We start from the raw sequence: 16,923 nt of genomic DNA, 5'->3' as shown, positions 1-16,923 counted from the left end.
GGCAGGCGGCAGCTCTGGTGACCTCTGCCCCCACGTTGGCCTGTCGCTGCCCCGTCCCGGGGCCAGGGGCACACAGCCTCGGGCACTGTTGCCACAGGCGCTCCTCACACATTAACCGTCTGGACAGTGGATGGATTTAGCTTCATCTGAGATCTGGCCGCTTGGATGGATGCAGTTGGAGGGCGGTGAGGGCGGGAGGGGGGAGGTTTCTTGGGCGGGGAGGGGGCCTGGGTCCTGCTGCTGACAGAAGGCCCCTGGGGCCCCGCGCTCTGCTCAGACTCGACGCAGGGCTGCCGTGGGCCCCGTGTCCCTTCCCCTCGCTCTATGGGGCTTCCGCAGGGTGCAGCTGGGCTTCTAACAACTAGGGACTGGGCCTCAGCGTGCGGAGGGCTGGGTGGGCCCGGGACGCCAGGCCTGGGGCAAAGCAGAGGACGTCATGTGGGTCACTTCCACCCCTGCAGTGAGGCCTGAACCAGGGCAAGGTCAGGGGAGGATGCTGCCCACAGACCTACCTTGTGAGACCCCCATCCCCACCCTGTTTCCTGACTGGCTTCTTTCCTTGGGGGACCCTTTGTCAAAGGAGCAGACTTGACTAGAGAGATAGCACCCCCCACCCCACCCCCGAGGACTGGGTGCAGCCTTGCTGGTGGGAAGACTGGGTTCAACCCGCGGCACCGTGTGGTCCCACCAATCTACGAGTACCACCAGGAGTGACCCCTGAGCTCCAGAGTGCTGCTGGGCAGTGCCCCCCCACTCAAAAACGAATACCCAAACAGAAGCCATTCAAAGGGGCAGGCGTGGTGTCCCCGGGCCCAGCCAGCTAGACACAGGCCCCACTTCATGTCTGCTTGAATCATGGCCTCTTTGCACACACTCGTGCAAACGTTCCCTCTGGTGAGCCAAGAGAACCCCCAGAGAGGAGGAGTTCTGGCACGTCCCAGCCACGGGGCGCCCTCTCTCGGGGGGTGAGGGGGACCAGGACAGCTGTGGAGGTGGGCGGGAAGCCAGGGAGGGCTCTGGCCTGAAACGCCCCAGCTAGCGAGGTCTCCCTCACTCTAACCCCCCCGCCCCCCTCATGTCGTGGCCCGCCTGGACCCGGGGCTGCCCCGGCGGCCCCATCCCCGGGAAGGGGGCAGCCAGAGCCTGGGGTGACCCTGCCACCTCCTGCCCTCCCCCAGGCCTGAAGACCATCGTGGGGGCCCTGATCCAGTCCGTGAAGAAGCTGGCCGACGTCATGGTTCTCACCGTCTTCTGCCTCAGCGTCTTTGCCCTCATCGGCCTGCAGCTCTTCATGGGCAACCTCCGGCACAAGTGCGTGCGCAACTTCACGCTGCTCAACGACACCAACGGCTCCGTGGAGGCCAACGGCCGCATCTGGGAGTCGCTGGACCTCTACCTCAACAGCTCAGGTGCCCGCTCACGCTGCAGCCCGGGGCGCAGGGCGCTGGGCGGGCTCTGGGGGTAGGGCAGCCCCCCCCGCCGGCTCCAGGGCCCCTCATCCCCCTGAGAGGCCCTGCTGTTGGCTCCTGCCCACCTCGGTTCCCAGGAAGGATGGGGCGAGATGAGAGGAGGGCGAGATGGGGGAGGGGCAGCTGTGACCCATAGAGGCAGAACTGAGCCTGGTGCCGAGCACTCAGTCGCTGGTGGGGAGAGTTAGGTGGGAGGGGTGATGGGGGAGGGGCAGCTCTAAAGAGGCTCCAGGCCGCAACAGTTTAGCTCTGGGGTTTCTTGGGTGACTCCACCTTCCCCACCAGGGAAGGGGGTAGGGTAGGTAGAACTAACTCCCCGTCGGGAGAAGGCCAGGAGCGCCCCTCTTTGTCCTGTCCCGACTTTTTTTTTTTAAACTCTCCCATCTCTGAATATGTCCATCGCCCTGTGTGCCAAGCGACTCTGGTGCCAGGCCAGGTTTGGGGCCCCGGGACCTGGCGGGCCGTGCGGAGTGCGGGTGGCTGGTGTAGACCAGCTGTGGCCGCAGAGGCAGGGTGGGGCCGTCCATGTGTGGACTCGCTTGTGGTCTGACTGTGTTCCGATGCCACACCGTGTGCTGAGCCTCCCGGGAAGGCTCTGGCGCTCACCCCGTGAGTGCGGGGCAGCTTCCGGAGGTCCTCACCACACCTGGCCGGTGCTTGGCATGGTGGGCTTGTGCCTGAAAGCAAAGTAGACGGGGGGGGGGGGGTTGGAGTCTCCTCTGATGCAGCTCCCCCCGCCTCCCCAGACCTGAATTTAGAACTTGTGTGAGGATATGGGCCCCGGCCAGTCACCGGCCATACGGGGACTCGGCAGCTAAGCTGGACCCCCACCACCTAGGCCCCCACCGCCAGGACCCCATGAGACCTTGAAGGGTGGGGTGCAAAGCTCCCCCTGAGAGTGTCCTGTGTCTCCATACCTCTGAGGGAGAGCGGAAGGAAGCCTTGGGGACGCCTGGGACTTGCATGGGCAGAGGCCAGCGGCCAGGGCAGGGTCGGCGGAGAGGAGCGAATCCCAAGGGATGCCACTAGGTGGGAGCCCAGGTGTTTGGGCCGCTCACCTGGGACATTTCTCTCCAGAGAACTACATTCTGAAGGAAGGGACCTTGGACGTGCTACTGTGTGGGAACAGCTCGGACGCCGGGTACGTGGCACCCACCCCCAGGACCACCTGCCCAGCCAGGGCGGCCCCCTGTGCGCTCACTGGTGCCCCCCTGCCACGCTGCCCCTGGCCCCAGAACTGCTGGGCCTTCCTCGGCCAGACCCTGGCAGCCTGCCCAGCCGGAGGGGGTCCTGCAGGCCCCACCCCACCCCCATCCCAGGGTGAGCGCCCTTCCGGAGGCCACCATCCGGCCCACCCACTCAGGGCCACGGGTCAGGGGTGAGGACCATCTCCCCCGCAGCCAGGCTGCCTCCACAGCCAGCGAGCTGGCAAGACCTGGGCCAACCGCCAGCCTGGTCCCAGATGCCCTGGCATACACGAGCTCAGGGTTCCAGCGCCACAAGCTGGGAGCGAGGGCACACAGCCTCACCCTCCTCGGCCTGTCCCAGAGCCCTTTCTGCAGCTGGGGGGATTGTCCCCAGTCGTCCCACGGCCCTGTTTCTCTTCCCCCATCTCTCCTTCCCTCCCCCCCTCTCTCCCCTCCACCTACTCTCTCCCTCTGTGTCTCTTTTCCTCCCTCTCCTCCCCACACCCCCGCTCACACACACATGTGCACTCACATGTGCACTCACATATACACTCACACATACAGGCACATGCACACACACATACACACGCACACACACACAAACACACACATGTACACACATGCACACACACACACATGCACGCACGCACACTCGCACACATGCCTGTACGGGCTGACCCCCCACAGACAGGCAGGCTGGATCTCCCTCGTGTGCCGTGCGTGCACTCCTGTGACTGGGCGCGTTCTTCACACGGGGCCAGACCCCTGCCTTTACCCCACAGCCATCCCTCAACCCCTGGCGCGGTCTCTGCCCTGCATCCTGGGCCTCATTCATTCATCCTGCTGAGCTCAGCCCAGCCCCTGCTGCCCGCACTCAGCTCCCCATGGGGGTGGCCAGCCTTCCTCTCGGTGGGGGGTCTCCAGTAGGTGCTGGGATGGTGCCCCGTGGGTCGGGGTACAAGGAGGACGATGCAGGCACCAGAGGAGTCGCCGAGGGCCCGTGTGTAGCACTGGGTGTGTGTCACGCGACCTCATGCACCTCAGCACTGGGCTGCCCAGGGAGACCCATCAGGCCCAGGAGGGTCCCAGGGCCAGAGGACCCCTCGCACAGGGGACAGAGCATGCATCTCTGGCCGCAGGACGTGTCCCGAGGGCTCTCGCTGCCTGAAGGCCGGCCAGAACCCCGACCACGGCTACACCAGCTTCGACTCCTTCGCCTGGGCCTTCCTTGCGCTCTTCCGCCTGATGACGCAGGACTGCTGGGAGCGCCTCTACCAGCAGGTGTGTGGGTGCCCGCCAGGCCGGGCTCGGGGGGTGCAAGTGCCCAGCGGGAAGAGGCCTCCGTAGTTTCTCCATGGCCAGGGCTGAGTGGGGAGGGAACAGGAACCCTGCAGCTGGCGAACAGGACACTCAGCCAGCAGAGGAATGCGCGTCTCCCGGGGGCCCAGGAGCCGGCACTGTTTCCTGGACACTCTCTGCTCTGGGGGCTCCTGCAGCCCCTGGGAAGGACTAGTCTCCCCCGCTGTGGCGGGGTTTGAGCACTTCCCTCAGGAGCTGGACGTGCTCTCCCCTCCCTTCGCTGTGCCCGGGTGCCTCTGTCCCGGCCAGACTGTGGGCACCCGCAGGTGCCTGACTCTGACGCAGAGCGGGCCCAGTGACGGTGACTTCTTCTCCCGGCCCCCCAGACGCTGAGGTCTGCAGGAAAGATCTACATGATCTTCTTCATGCTTGTCATCTTCCTGGGCTCTTTCTACCTGGTGAACCTCATCCTGGCCGTGGTCGCCATGGCCTACGAGGAGCAAAACCAAGCCACCATCGCAGAGACCGAGGAGAAGGAAAAGCGCTTCCAGGAAGCCATGGAGATGCTCAAGAAGGAGCACGAGGTGGGTGAGCACTGCACCAAGGAGCCTCCAGATGGAGCCTTCACCTGACTGTGGGTGCCTGTGAGCAGGGTGCAAGCTGGGGAAGGCTGGTGCCTGGCAGGGTGTGTGCTGGGGAAGGCTGGTGCCTCTGAGCAGGGTGCATGCTGGGTAAATCTGGTACATGTGAGCAAAGTGCATGCTGGGAAGGCTGGTGCCTGTGAGCAGGGTGCATGCTGGGTAAATCTGGTACATGTGAGCAGAGTGCATGCTGGGAAGGCTGGTGCCTGTGAGCAGGGTGCATGCTGGGTAAATCTGGTACATGTGAGCAGAGTGCATGCTGGGAAAGCTGGTGCCTGTGAGCAGGGTGCATGCTGGGTAAATCTGGTACATGTGAACAGAGTGCATGCTGGGAAGGCTGGTGTCTGTGAGCAGGGTGCATGCTGGGTAAATCTGGTACATGTGAGCAGAGTGCATGCTGGGAAGGCTGGTCCCGTGAGCAGGGTGCATGCTGGGAGGGCTGGTGTGTGCTGGTAAGGCCGGTGCTGTGAGCAGGTTACCTGCTGGGTACAGCTGGTGTCGGCGAGCAGGCTGTTTGCTGGGTAAGACTGGTGTGTGCTGGGTAAGGCTGGTGTCTGTGAGTATGGCGTCTACCGTATAGATAAAAATTTACTCCCTGCTGGGTGCAAACAAGGCCTGTAGTAGGTTCCTGCTGGGTAAAATTGCCAAGGTGGGCCCTGTGAGTGTGGTGCGTGGCGACTGAGAGACCCTCACGTCATGGGCCCTGCTTTGCCTGCTCCGGGGATGCCCTTGGGACTAGTGAGGAAGGCCCACGGTTGGAGCCTCGGGCAGCCCGGAATGTCAGTCCTGAGGCTGGAGCAATAGTGCAGGGGGGGGGAGACACTTGCCTTGCATACAGCAACTGGCCTCGATTTGATCCCCGGTACCCCATCTGGTCCCCTGAACACCATCTGGAGTGACCCCTGAGCACAGAGCCAGGAGTGAGCCCTGAGCTTATCCAGGTGTTTCCCCTGAACAAATAAACAGGATATCCTGCTGCTGTTGCCCGTACCCCACAGCCCCTCACACTGGAGATCAGAGTGAGCCCTAGGAGACCAGGCCTTTGGCCTCCGCTTCCTTCTCCCTGCCCAGGCACCTTCCCTGGCACTGGGTTTCAGAAGAACCGTCTAAAAGAATGCTTGCCTTCTGGTTGCCGCCCCCTCTGCGCCCAGGAGTCCCCCTAGCTCCGCCCCACTGTTGGCTTCCCTCTCCCCCCTCCCCCCCTCAGTCTGAGCTCCTCGGCAGCCTGCGCCACACTGGCTCTCGGGATACTCGAGACCCTCAGCCTTGCAGGTGCACACACTCTCGGTGACACCCCGTCCTGCCTCCCTCTCCAGGCCCTCACCATCCGGGGTGTGGACACCGTGTCTCGCAGCTCCCTGGAGATGTCCCCGTTGGCCCCAGTGATCGCGCACGAGAGAAGGAGCAAGAGGAGAAAACGAATGTCTTCCGGCACGGAGGAGGGAGGGGATGACAGGTTCCCCAAGTCCGACTCGGAGGATGGCCCCAGAGCGCTGGTAATGCCCAGGGTGGTTCTGGCCCTGTCACCTGGACCTGGCCGCGGAGGGGCTGGGCACAACAGCAGCCCCAGAGCTGTGCCCCAGGGAGGACCTGCATGAGCCCCCTGCCAGCTCTTCTGCTCCCCCAGGCCCTTCTAGGGCCCAGGGCTGGGGTAGGCCCGAGTGTCAGGCTACCCTCAACCCGCACTGGGACGGGGGGACACCCTGGCAGAGATAGCCGGGGCCTCCCAGATGAGTAAGGGGCTTGGCTGGCCCTCCCTGCTCCTGTCCAAGCCCCTTCTCCCAGTTCTGAGAATGGGCTTTCGGGGTGCGGGGACCCCACAGGTGCAGGATAGCCGCTAGTCCTTCTCCCCTTCCCTGATCAGCCCGCAGCTCCACCCGTCCCTTCCTATGGGGCCCGCCTAACGCCTCCCTGCACCAAGAAGCCAGAGGGGCGCTCACTGAGCTCCCACTCTGGTCCTGTGCCCCCCAGAACCGGCTCAGCCTCACCCACGGCCTCAGCAGAACCTCGGTGAAGCCACGCTCCAGCCGCGGGAGCATCTTCACCTTCCGCCGGCGAGACCTGGGTTCTGAGACCGACTTCGCTGACGATGAAAACAGCACGGCCGGGGACAGCGAGAGCCACCGCATGTCCCTGCCAGTGCCCTGGCCCCTGCGCCGGCCCAGCACCCAGGGACAGCCGAGTCCTGGGGCCTCCACTCCCGGCCATGTCCTCAACGGCAAAAGGAACAGCACCGTGGATTGCAACGGGGTGGTCTCCTTGCTGGGGGCCGGCGATGCTGACGCCACCTCCCTGGGGAGCCGCCTCCTCCGCCCTATGATGCTGGAGCGTCCCCCAGACACGGTGAGCCAGCCCCGGGATGCTGCGCCGGGTCCCTCAGACCCTCGCCTGCTATTTACTGAGCACCTACTGCAGGCTGGCCTCTGCCAGCGCGAGCCTGCCCTGGGGCGGGCGCACAGGCCTGAACCCGAGCAAGAAGGAAATGGAACGGTGACAGACCGTGAGCACAGCCGGATTGTTAGGGCCAGGGAGAGCGCGCAGAGGGCTGGAGTACACGCCCCTCATGTGCCGGCCCCCAACTTCCGTCCCCAGCATTGCACAGACCCCTGAGCAACTCTAGGTGTCACCCTGGAGAGGCCCCGGAGCATTTCCGGGTACAGTGCTGTGGCCCCCAAGTACTGCCAGCATGGCCCTGGTGGCCCCCAGCACTGCTTGACCCAAGCAGCATCACATCACTGAGCCCAAGCATTCAGCTGCCAGGCCCGGGTGGCGGAGTACCTCTGCAGGGGTCCCCCCAGCTTCTGAACATTGCCTGGGAGACTCCCCCAAATAAATACCCAGCATCTGGCCAGGCCAGGCCATGGAGATCCCCTGGGGGAGTCCCTGTGTGTGCCAGGGTTTCCCCTGCCAAGCTGCTGGAACCTGGGCATGTTGGGGGGCGTGGGGGGGCTTCCTGAGGAAAAGCCCAGAGACAGAAGGAAGCGACAATCATTCACCAAGTCTGGGTTATCCCAGGGCTTTACAATGCCAGTAAGCTACTAGGTCCAAAGTGGTGTCGGAGGAGAAGAAAGGCAGGGAAGGGGGCCAGGGGACCCCCGTTCGGGAAGAGCTAAGTGCCTGCAGGAACACGGAGGTGTGTGGGGAAGAGGCTGAGCCCCTAAGGTGCCGACTGAATCCTGACTGAATCCCAGGGCACAGCTCCCCTGCGGGGTGGCCGTAAATAAGCAACAACTTTTTAAAAAAAATTTTTTTATTAGTGAATCACCATGAGGTACAGTTACAAGCTTATGAACTTTCGTGTTTGCACTTCAGTCAGTGATCCTTTACCTATCCCTCCACAATGGAATACTATGCAGCTGTCAGAAATGATGAAGTCATGAAATTTGCATATAGGTGGATCAATATGGAAAGTATCATGTTGAGTGAAATGAGTCATAAAGAGAGAGAGACATAGAAAGATCGTACTCATCTGTAGAATATAAAGTAACAGAGTGGGAGACTGGCACCCAAGAGTAGTAGAGATAAGTACCAGGAGGATTACTCCACAGCTTGGAAACTGACCAAGTAGAGCAACAAGTAACTTTTATTTCTCTGTGCCTCAGTGAAATAAAAACACTTTTTGGGGGATGATCACAGGATCCATGAGCAAGTCTGGGTGAAGCAGCCATGCTCAGTGTGCCAGCATTCAGGGGCGTGATGGTACCTTAATAAGACATTATTGTGGGCCAAATGTGTGCTAGGTTGGGGGTGCAAGTGCAAAGGCCCTGGGGCAGAAGATCACCCTGCCTCTTAGCGGAAGAATGCAGTTGTACTCGCTGTCCATAGAGACAGGCCACATTGCAAAAGGCCAGCAGCCTCAGCACTCAGAACCCTGACCCCACTCAGACTGACCAGTAGTGCCTGGAGCTGCTCATGAGGGAAAGGGTGACCTGTGGCTCAGACCGCAAGGCCTACAGGGAGCCAGGAGAGGCCCCCAAGGTTGCAGCAGAATGGGGACCCGGTCAGGAGGACAAAGGTGGGCTTCATGGCAAAGTAGGCTGCTGTCCTGCTCCCGCTTAGACACTCACACTGTGGGTCCGAGAGATGTTTGTTTATTTCTCTATGCCTTGACTTACCCCCTCTGTAAAGTGGGAATAAGATAAATATCCATGAGGCAAGGGCAACAGGCTAAGGGAAAGGTCACATGCCAGGCGTGTGCAAGAACCCTGAGCTTGATCCCTGGTACCACATGCATCCCACCTGCCCTGGGGCCTGAGCACCAATTTGCGAGGCCTATACACCACTACCAGGCTGAGCACCAAGGCCACTGCTCTGGGTCATCTCTGGACCTGCCCCCTATTTAGGAGAATCAAATATTCATGCCAGCAGGCTGCAGTGAGGGCTGTAAAAGAGTTCTCTGACCTGCCCAGGTCAGAGCAGTACTCAGATCAGTACTGCCCATACCCAGTAACTATTATTATGATCCATTATAGCTATCACCAGGCAGGAAATGGTAGAGGTTTCTGCGGTTCAATGCAGAGTCTCTGGGGCCCTTATCCTCCCCGGAGTGGGGAGTCCCAAAAAGGGTCCTGGAAACATGTGATGGACAAAATACAGCTTCTGGTGGGTCTGGGAGCCCCCGCTGGCCGGCACCTGGGCGTGGGTGCCTGGCTTCCCGCGAGTACTGGGTCCCAGAGCCTGCAGCGGCCCTGCAGGCCAGCCCTGGAGTGCGGCCTTGTGGAATCAGGCCGGCCGCCTGGAAAGCTAATAGAATTTCCTAATCTCATTAGGGAGAAAATCATCTCCTTGCACAGCATATGTCGGGAGGAATCCAAGTTCAAACACCTCATTACGGGAACTCTGACTTCACCCATTCTCACTGCTTTGGGGCCCATTTGTAACCCTTAAAGGGATTAACAGGCCAAGGGGGTCATTTGCAAAGTTAAGGGAATTAGCAGAGCAAGATGGAGACATTCAAAAAAAGTTAAAGAGATTAGCAGGCCCTGAGCTCCTGGGAATGCCTTCGCTGCTTCCGCCGGGCCCCACAAGGCACGGCTGCCCGGGTCTAGTCTGGAAACGGAGGCTGGCACATCGTCGGGGCTTAGCCAGCCAGCAGCAGGGCTGTCTCTGAGGACACTCAGTCTCATTTAGGCCAATGTGAGAGTGGTAGGGAAGAGAGTGGTAAATCCACTTTGCCCTTTGTCAGAGAAAGCCCAGTGGCGAGGGGATGGACACTGATCCGCCATCCTTCTTCCCGTGCTGAACGTTCACCCTCATTTTCAATGTCTAGCTAGCAAGTGAGGCTCAGAGCCAGTCTGAGCACAAGCCTTCTGCTTCCCAAAGATGCATCCAGCCAACCAGGATCCGTCCAGTCACCTGGAGTGCCAGGCAGTGCTTATGGTCAGAGAGACTGTGTTCCAGTAGCACCCAGGGTCCTGTGCTGGGGCGGGGGAGGTGCTCGGGATCCTTACGTTGAGGGGTTCGAGAGCTAGTATAGGGAGTTATGTTACTCGCCTTGGGTGTGGATGACCTCGATTCAGCCCCTGACACCACATTATGGTCTCCTGAGCATCGCCAGGAGTGTTCCCTGAGCCAGAGCCAGGAGTAAGCATTAAGCATTATGCGCTATACTTCTCTTCCTGTCACTTAGATCATGAGGAATTTTCAGCTTCTTTACACTCTTGGCTCCAGGGAGTTTGGGGTCCCTGGAAACTCCCAGACTGTCTTTGCATGTTCTGATGCATAGAGCAGCATCTGCTGCTTGGAGCTTCCTCTCCTCCCTCCCCGCTGACGCGAGGTGGTGAGCAAGAAAAGCAAGAAAAGGGGTGATTTGTGAGAGGATCAGAGAGGGCTAGCAGGGAGAGAGTTGGAGCAGAGGAGCTCAGAAACAGTGTCCCTTTGAGACTCCTGCGCGCTGTGGCCCCGGGGTCTGACTCTGGGCCAGCAGGAGCCCTGTCCCAGGCTGACCTGTCTCTCTCGGTTGCACCCAGACAACGCCTTCGGAGGAGCCGGGCAGGCCCCAGATGCTCACCCCTCAAATTCCGCTCATGGACGGCTTCGAGGGGCCAACGGAGCGGCAGCGGGCCCTGAGCGCAGTCAGCGTGCTCACCAGTGCGCTGGAAGGTCAGTACCACCCACACACGCCTCCCCAGAAACACCCAGAACTCCCGCTTCCGGTCTAGACTTAGCTTGACATCCGCAGCTGATCCACCTGCCTTGAACATCCACAGCCACCAGAATCTTACGTCTTAGTTCCCCCCCGCCCCGTCGTAAATGTCCGCGTTCCTTTGCGATAGTTGCTCCCTAGCCACCCACAGGGGCCATGCCTGTGTTCCTTCCCCATGTTCCGCTTCTGTCTTGGCCATCACTGTGTTTATGTGTCTCATCCTGTCCTCTCACATGCACGCCCTGTCCACCAGGACAAGCTTGCCTCACACACGCCTGTGCTAGCCTATTCCTGGCCCTTCCCTGCATCCGACTCCTGTCCCAGCCAACTCCACCCCAGGAAATACCACATCCATCTCAGTCTGACCATGGCACCATAGCCTCCATCTTATTCCTTCTCATCCCACGTGGATCCGCACCTTTTCTAGCCTGTCTCAGTCCCCTCCCTACTGCAACCCCCATATCTGTCTTAACACGTCCACATCTGTCCTGCCACTGGTTTTCTCCCACATCCTTCCTGCCTTCCACCCCTGTGGGCTGCTCTTGACATTTCCACAGTCAGAAGCCAGGACACAGGCTGCCCGTTCACTTTGCGTTTCCTGCCCCCTCTCTCTGTCCCCCTCTCCTTCAGCAACAGCCCTGCCATCTCCCTAGGTAATCCGGAGCTTTTACCGGGAGCCAGTCAGTCAGACCTTCTCTCTCTTTCCCTCCAGAGTTGGAGGAATCTCACCGCAAATGTCCGCCTTGTTGGAACCGCTTTGCCCAGCGCTACCTGATCTGGGATTGCTGCCCATTCTGGCTGTCCATCAAGCAGAAAGTGAAGTTCATGGTCATGGACCCATTTGCCGACCTCACCATCACCATGTGCATCGTGCTCAACACTCTCTTCATGGCACTCGAGCACTACAACATGACAACCGAGTTTGAGGAGATGCTGCAAGTCGGAAATCTGGTAAGGGCCGCTTGAGCAGCATGGTACTGCCTCCCTGGGTAAGGAAGGAGGAACGGGGAGCACAGAAAGATCTTCTGAAGGTGAGACTCCTCATGGAAGACATCACGGAGAAGGGAATCTCGGGATCAGGTCTTAAGGAGCAGAGAGACACAGTTGGGAGTGAGATATTAGGGATAAAGTTAGTGAAAAGGTACAGAGGCTACAAAAACCAGTGAGTGGGGTGAGCCTTAAAAATGTAGGGTGTGAGATTTGGCCATTAGATGGAGGAGGAGAGAGTGTGCAGAAAGTCATACGATTCTCTTACAGACTTGCTTGCATAGCTGAGCGTTCCTGTTTATTGGATAGGGAAGAGGATGGATGGCTAGATGGAGAAGAGGAGGGTGGGGAGGATAGAGATATGAATGGGTGGGGTGGGGTGGGAAGATAGATGATGGATGGATATATGAAAAAATGAATGGATGGTAGATGGATGGATGGATGGATGGATGGATGGATGGATGGATGATGAATGTTTAGCTGAGTGTGGTGACTAAATCATACAGAGAAGATTTGAATTCTGACTCATCTCTTACTATGTGACCTCAAACAAATTACTTAGTCTCAGTAATTGGCACAATAAGTATTTGTTGAATTTAATAAACATAAAATTAGTATGACAGTACTAACCTCATAGGAAGCTAATGAGGACTGAATAAGATAATGCGTGTAATATGCTTGGCTTAGTTTGATAAACAAAAGACGTTCAAAATGAATGATAGCTGTGGTTATTATTATTGTTCTTGAAGAGACTATCCTTGGAAGTCAAATGTCTGGGTTCTGATTTTTATTCTTGGTCAAACCTAAGCCTACTTCTTCTCTATAAAGATGGGGAAACTGAGCCCCGACAGGTGTCATTTGTCCAGGCAAAACTGGACATATGGCTTCTGTCTCATGTCTCTGAGTGGCAGGACCCTACTGGTTCTGCGCAGGTAAATGCAGAGGGTCCCAGGGATGGACTGGATAGAGGAGTAGACTGGTCTCTAAAAGGTCATTCTTAAGTTTAGGTGGAGAGAGAGGTCATTTGATCCACACTTTTTCTTCCCGAAGACCCAGCCCTGTTTGGGGCCCAGACACACAGCAGACCGGCCTTCACACCCTGGCCAGCAATTTTCCCAGACCGCGCCGTGAGTTCTGCCTTCTCGTGCAGCTTTCCATAGACAGACTCTAGATAGCGCGATAGTTCTTTACAGGGTTTGTCCTGACTTTTTTTCTTTCTTTCCTAACTATGAGTCCACTTTGCTGTAATTCTGCTATTTTCTGTATTGACTTCTGTTTGCTCACAGAAGGGGTGGCTGGCTCAGTCTGTCTCCGTCTCACCACTGTCGGGGCTGCCTTGCTGTCAGGTCTCCAGACAGTGGCTATACGGCTTCTGGGAGAAGGTGGTTTTATTGGAATGTGGCCGTTGGGTTAGATGAGCAGCAAGTCAAGGTGACCAAACACTGGGGGTGTCACTGGGCCCTTAAGAGGTGACTGAACCTCGGAGACATTCACTAGGGGTTTGGTTGTTAGGAATAGGCCTTACAGTTGGATGTTAGTCATATTTTGTTCTGTTTGGAAAGCTTTAGTGCTATCATGGAAGATGTTAATTGTCTTATAATTAATACTTGTATATGCTTCATCTGGAGTGGAGTGATAGCACAGCGGGTAGGGTGTTTGCCTTGCACATGCCCAACCCGGGTTCAATTCCTCTGTCCCTCTCGGAGAGCCCGGCAAGCTACCAAGAGTATCCTGCCCACACGGCAGAGCCTGGCAAGCTACCCATGGCATATTCGATATGCCAAAAACGGTAACGACAAGTCTCACAATGGAGACATTACTGGTGCCCACTCGAGCAAATTGATGAACAACCGGATGACAGTGCTATAGTGCTATATACATCATCTATATGATTTAAATGTTAAATGTGAAGAAACAAGACCAAAAGGAGAAGTGTGTATAAATAATATTGGCATGAGAAAAGCCCCTTATCCTCTTCCGCTTCTTTCTTTCTTTCTTTCTTTCTTTCTTTCTTTCTTTCTTTCTTTCTTTCTTTCTTTCTTTCTTTCTTTTTTTCTTTCTTTTTTTTGAGGAGGCCCACACCCAGCGTTGCTCAGGAGTTGCTCCTGGTTCTGTGCTGGGGGTTACTTCTTATGGTTCTTGTGGTATCAGAGATCGGACCTGGGCCTCCCATATGCAAAGCATGTATGCCCCTGTTGAGCTCTTTCTCTAGCCCAGGAAAATATTCTTTCTAAGCAGGTCGCTAAGACACAGCCTATAAAGGAGATCAGTAGATTTAACGAAAGCTCTGCTGATCTTATTATCAAAGGAAATAGGCAAATGAAACTTCTGTTCTTAGCAATATTACAGACAAAAAAAAAAAACCCTGAAAAGTCTACAACTGGGAAACATTTTAAAATATGGCACATTCTTTGGACATCTGTCACAAAGTTCATGAGAAAGTCACAGACATCCCCAACTTTCAGATACAGAGAAGGACTTCAAAAGATAGGGGTCAGGGAGATAGATAGCTTAGTGCTCAGGGATGCGTCCTTTGCTGGCCTCAGGACCTGAGTGTAACCCCGACACCACATGGCCTCTCACACAGCGGCTGGGTGTGGCTCTGGAGTCCCCTGGGCACTGCGGGGCTGGCTGGCTGTCCTGGGGAGCCTCGGCACTGCAGGACCTGAACGGCTCTGCATCCTTGGCACCTGTCACTGAGCTGCCGTCCCAGTTGGCAGAACATCCCTGGGAGTGGCCTCGGGTTTTCTAGGCACTACTTAAAATGCTGCTTGTCTCTCCATCCCCCACAAGTAAACAGAGCAGTAAATAAATGACCGGCTTCTGCAATACCCTGGGGTCCCGGTGCTGCAGACAGTCATCTGCGTCTTGGATCTCAGTGACCCGATAGAGAAACAAGACACAGTTGTAAGACATTGTTGAGCGTACCTTGGAACAAGAATCTGGCCCTCCATTCAGGGAAACGGGGGTGAACCAGAGGGAAAACCATGCTGGGACCTGGTCAGGCACCGTGTAGCCTTGGCGAAGGAGGGGAGGAGGAAACGTCTGAAAAACCTGGGAACTTGGTCTTACACAGATTTGAGGTTCAGGCTTATATTGAATTTTTCTAGAACCTATGCCCAATAAATTAACTCATAGAGTGACTCTGGGATGAAATCTTGGAACTCTGAGCAAGGCAGTCACCTTCCCTGGAAGTTTTTAACCAAGGTAAACTGGATTCCCCAAATTACAAAACATACAAGGAAATACTCCACCAGGAACAAGAGCAGTGCATACACCTGTACACTCACACAGCCACTCATACATACATACACATACACACAGTTACTTTCATACGATCACACACTCACACAAGTCACTCACACATGTACATACACAGTCACTCCCACACATACATTCACACACACATGCACACAGTTGCTCACATAAACATACACACAGTCACTCCCAGAACATACATTCACACACATGCACACAGAGTCACTCACACATACACACATACACACACACAGACTCACTCCCACACATACATTCACACACAGACTCACTCCCACACATACATTCACACACAGACTCACTCCCACACATACATTCACACACACACATACACACAGAAGCTGATCCGGTTAAGAATGCCACAAAATAGAACTGTTTGATAGAGATGATAAAAATAAGAATGTTTATAATAACTTAAGATATAAAAGAATGAATTGAAGAATAAGATATGCAAAGGAATTAAATAAAATCTTTAGAAATGAAAAAGAGAACCACTGAGTTTAAAACCTCAATGTACACATCAAATAGCATGCTAAACCAAATAGCATGTACCAGGAGAAAATTTAATTAAGTTTAACTCTAAGAAAGTAGCCCAGAATATAATATAGAAAGTTAGAAATATGAAAAGGCAGAAAATATAAACTAAAGGTTAAAAGCTGTGTAGGAAGAATTGGGTCATGCATATGCTTTCAGCTGATCAGAGTTCCAAAAATGAAAACAGTGAGGCCAAAAAGAAAGAATGGCTGAGAATTTTAAGAGAAATTATTAGCCCTTGGAGACCAGAATTAAAATATATCCTGTGTGGGATAAATAAAAGCAAATATTTCCGGACATTCCATGCTAAAATGTGTGAACTTTAAAATGAAAGACATTATCAAGCAATCACAAAAAGAGAGATTGCAGGCCAGAGCAATAGTATGGCAGGAAGGGTATTTGCTTTGCATGCAGCCGACCAAGTTCAATACCTGGCATCCCATATGGTCCCCTTGAGCACCACCAGGAGTAATTTCTGAGTGCAGAGCCAGGAGTAAACCCTGGGCATCACTAGGTGTGGCCCAAAACCAAAATTTTTTAAAAAATTAAACGGGGGCCAAGGAGATGGTACAGAAGGTAGGACACTTACCTTGCATACAGGCCAGCCGGGGTCTTATAAGCCCCTGACCATCACCAGGTGTGATTCCTACATGCAGAGGCAGGAGTAACTAACCCCTGAGCATTACTGGGTTTGACCCTTTGAAAACAAAACAGAACAGAAGCAATTGCCTGCTAAAGAACCTCAGTTAGTGATGATAAGGTCCAAAAGAATGTCACTAGAATCCAGAGACAGTTGAGTTATAATCTCAAAGTGGGAGAGTACATGCCCCACCCGTGCACGGCATGTTCAAAGTCCTGAGTTCAGTTCCCAGCACCACGTGCTTCCTCCAGCACTGCCATATATTGGTGTAGTCATAATGCCCCCAGACACCACCCGCAGTGTCAGACCCTTCCTTCCCCGGAGTCAGCCCTAAAGGAAACAAACTGAAGCACTATCCATGTGTCCCTGTGGCCTCCAGCATCACTGGGCATCAGCACTGAATTATCCAGTTCAGTTGACTGAGTATCATGGGATGTGGCCCCCAGACTACCTGAGCACAGCTGGAGCCACCAAATTAACCAACAAGAAGTCTTAAGAGTCTAAAACTCAGGGATCAGAGCAATAGTACAGCGGGTAGGGCATTTGCCTTGCACACGGCCGACCCGGGTTTTATCCCTGGCATCCCATATGGTCCCCTGAGGACTGCCAGGAGTGATTCCTGAGTGCAGAGCCAGGAGTAACCACTGAGCATTGCCAGGTGTGACCTCAAAAAAAAAAAAAAGCCAAAAAAAAAAGGAGTTTTAAAACTCAGGCTGTCACTCTGAAACAACAACAAATATTTGTA

At 55.7% G+C, this 16,923-nt stretch overlaps 1 protein-coding gene across 6 annotated transcripts in view; it reads left to right on the top strand.

The window, feature by feature from the left end:
• The window catches only part of SCN5A (sodium voltage-gated channel alpha subunit 5), a 103,433-nt gene that overhangs the window by 36,112 nt on the left and 50,398 nt on the right, over positions 1 to 16,923 (top strand). For all 6 annotated transcript variants that reach the window (XM_055136166.1, XM_004614569.3, XM_004614564.3 and 3 more), the window contains exons 7-14: positions 1,179 to 1,409; positions 2,547 to 2,610; positions 3,796 to 3,937; positions 4,342 to 4,539; positions 5,913 to 6,092; positions 6,568 to 6,939; positions 10,566 to 10,698; positions 11,454 to 11,692. In XM_055136166.1, coding sequence (XP_054992141.1) covers positions 1,179 to 1,409; positions 2,547 to 2,610; positions 3,796 to 3,937; positions 4,342 to 4,539; positions 5,913 to 6,092; positions 6,568 to 6,939; positions 10,566 to 10,698; positions 11,454 to 11,692 — 1,559 coding nt within the window. The remainder of the gene's footprint in view (positions 1 to 1,178; positions 1,410 to 2,546; positions 2,611 to 3,795; positions 3,938 to 4,341; positions 4,540 to 5,912; positions 6,093 to 6,567; positions 6,940 to 10,565; positions 10,699 to 11,453; positions 11,693 to 16,923) is intronic.

This window comes from Sorex araneus, chromosome 4 (assembly GCF_027595985.1).
Source record: "Sorex araneus isolate mSorAra2 chromosome 4, mSorAra2.pri, whole genome shotgun sequence".
In the NCBI taxonomy this organism is placed as follows: Eukaryota; Metazoa; Chordata; class Mammalia; order Eulipotyphla; family Soricidae; genus Sorex; species Sorex araneus.
This window is presented reverse-complemented; position numbering and strand designations above follow the sequence as displayed.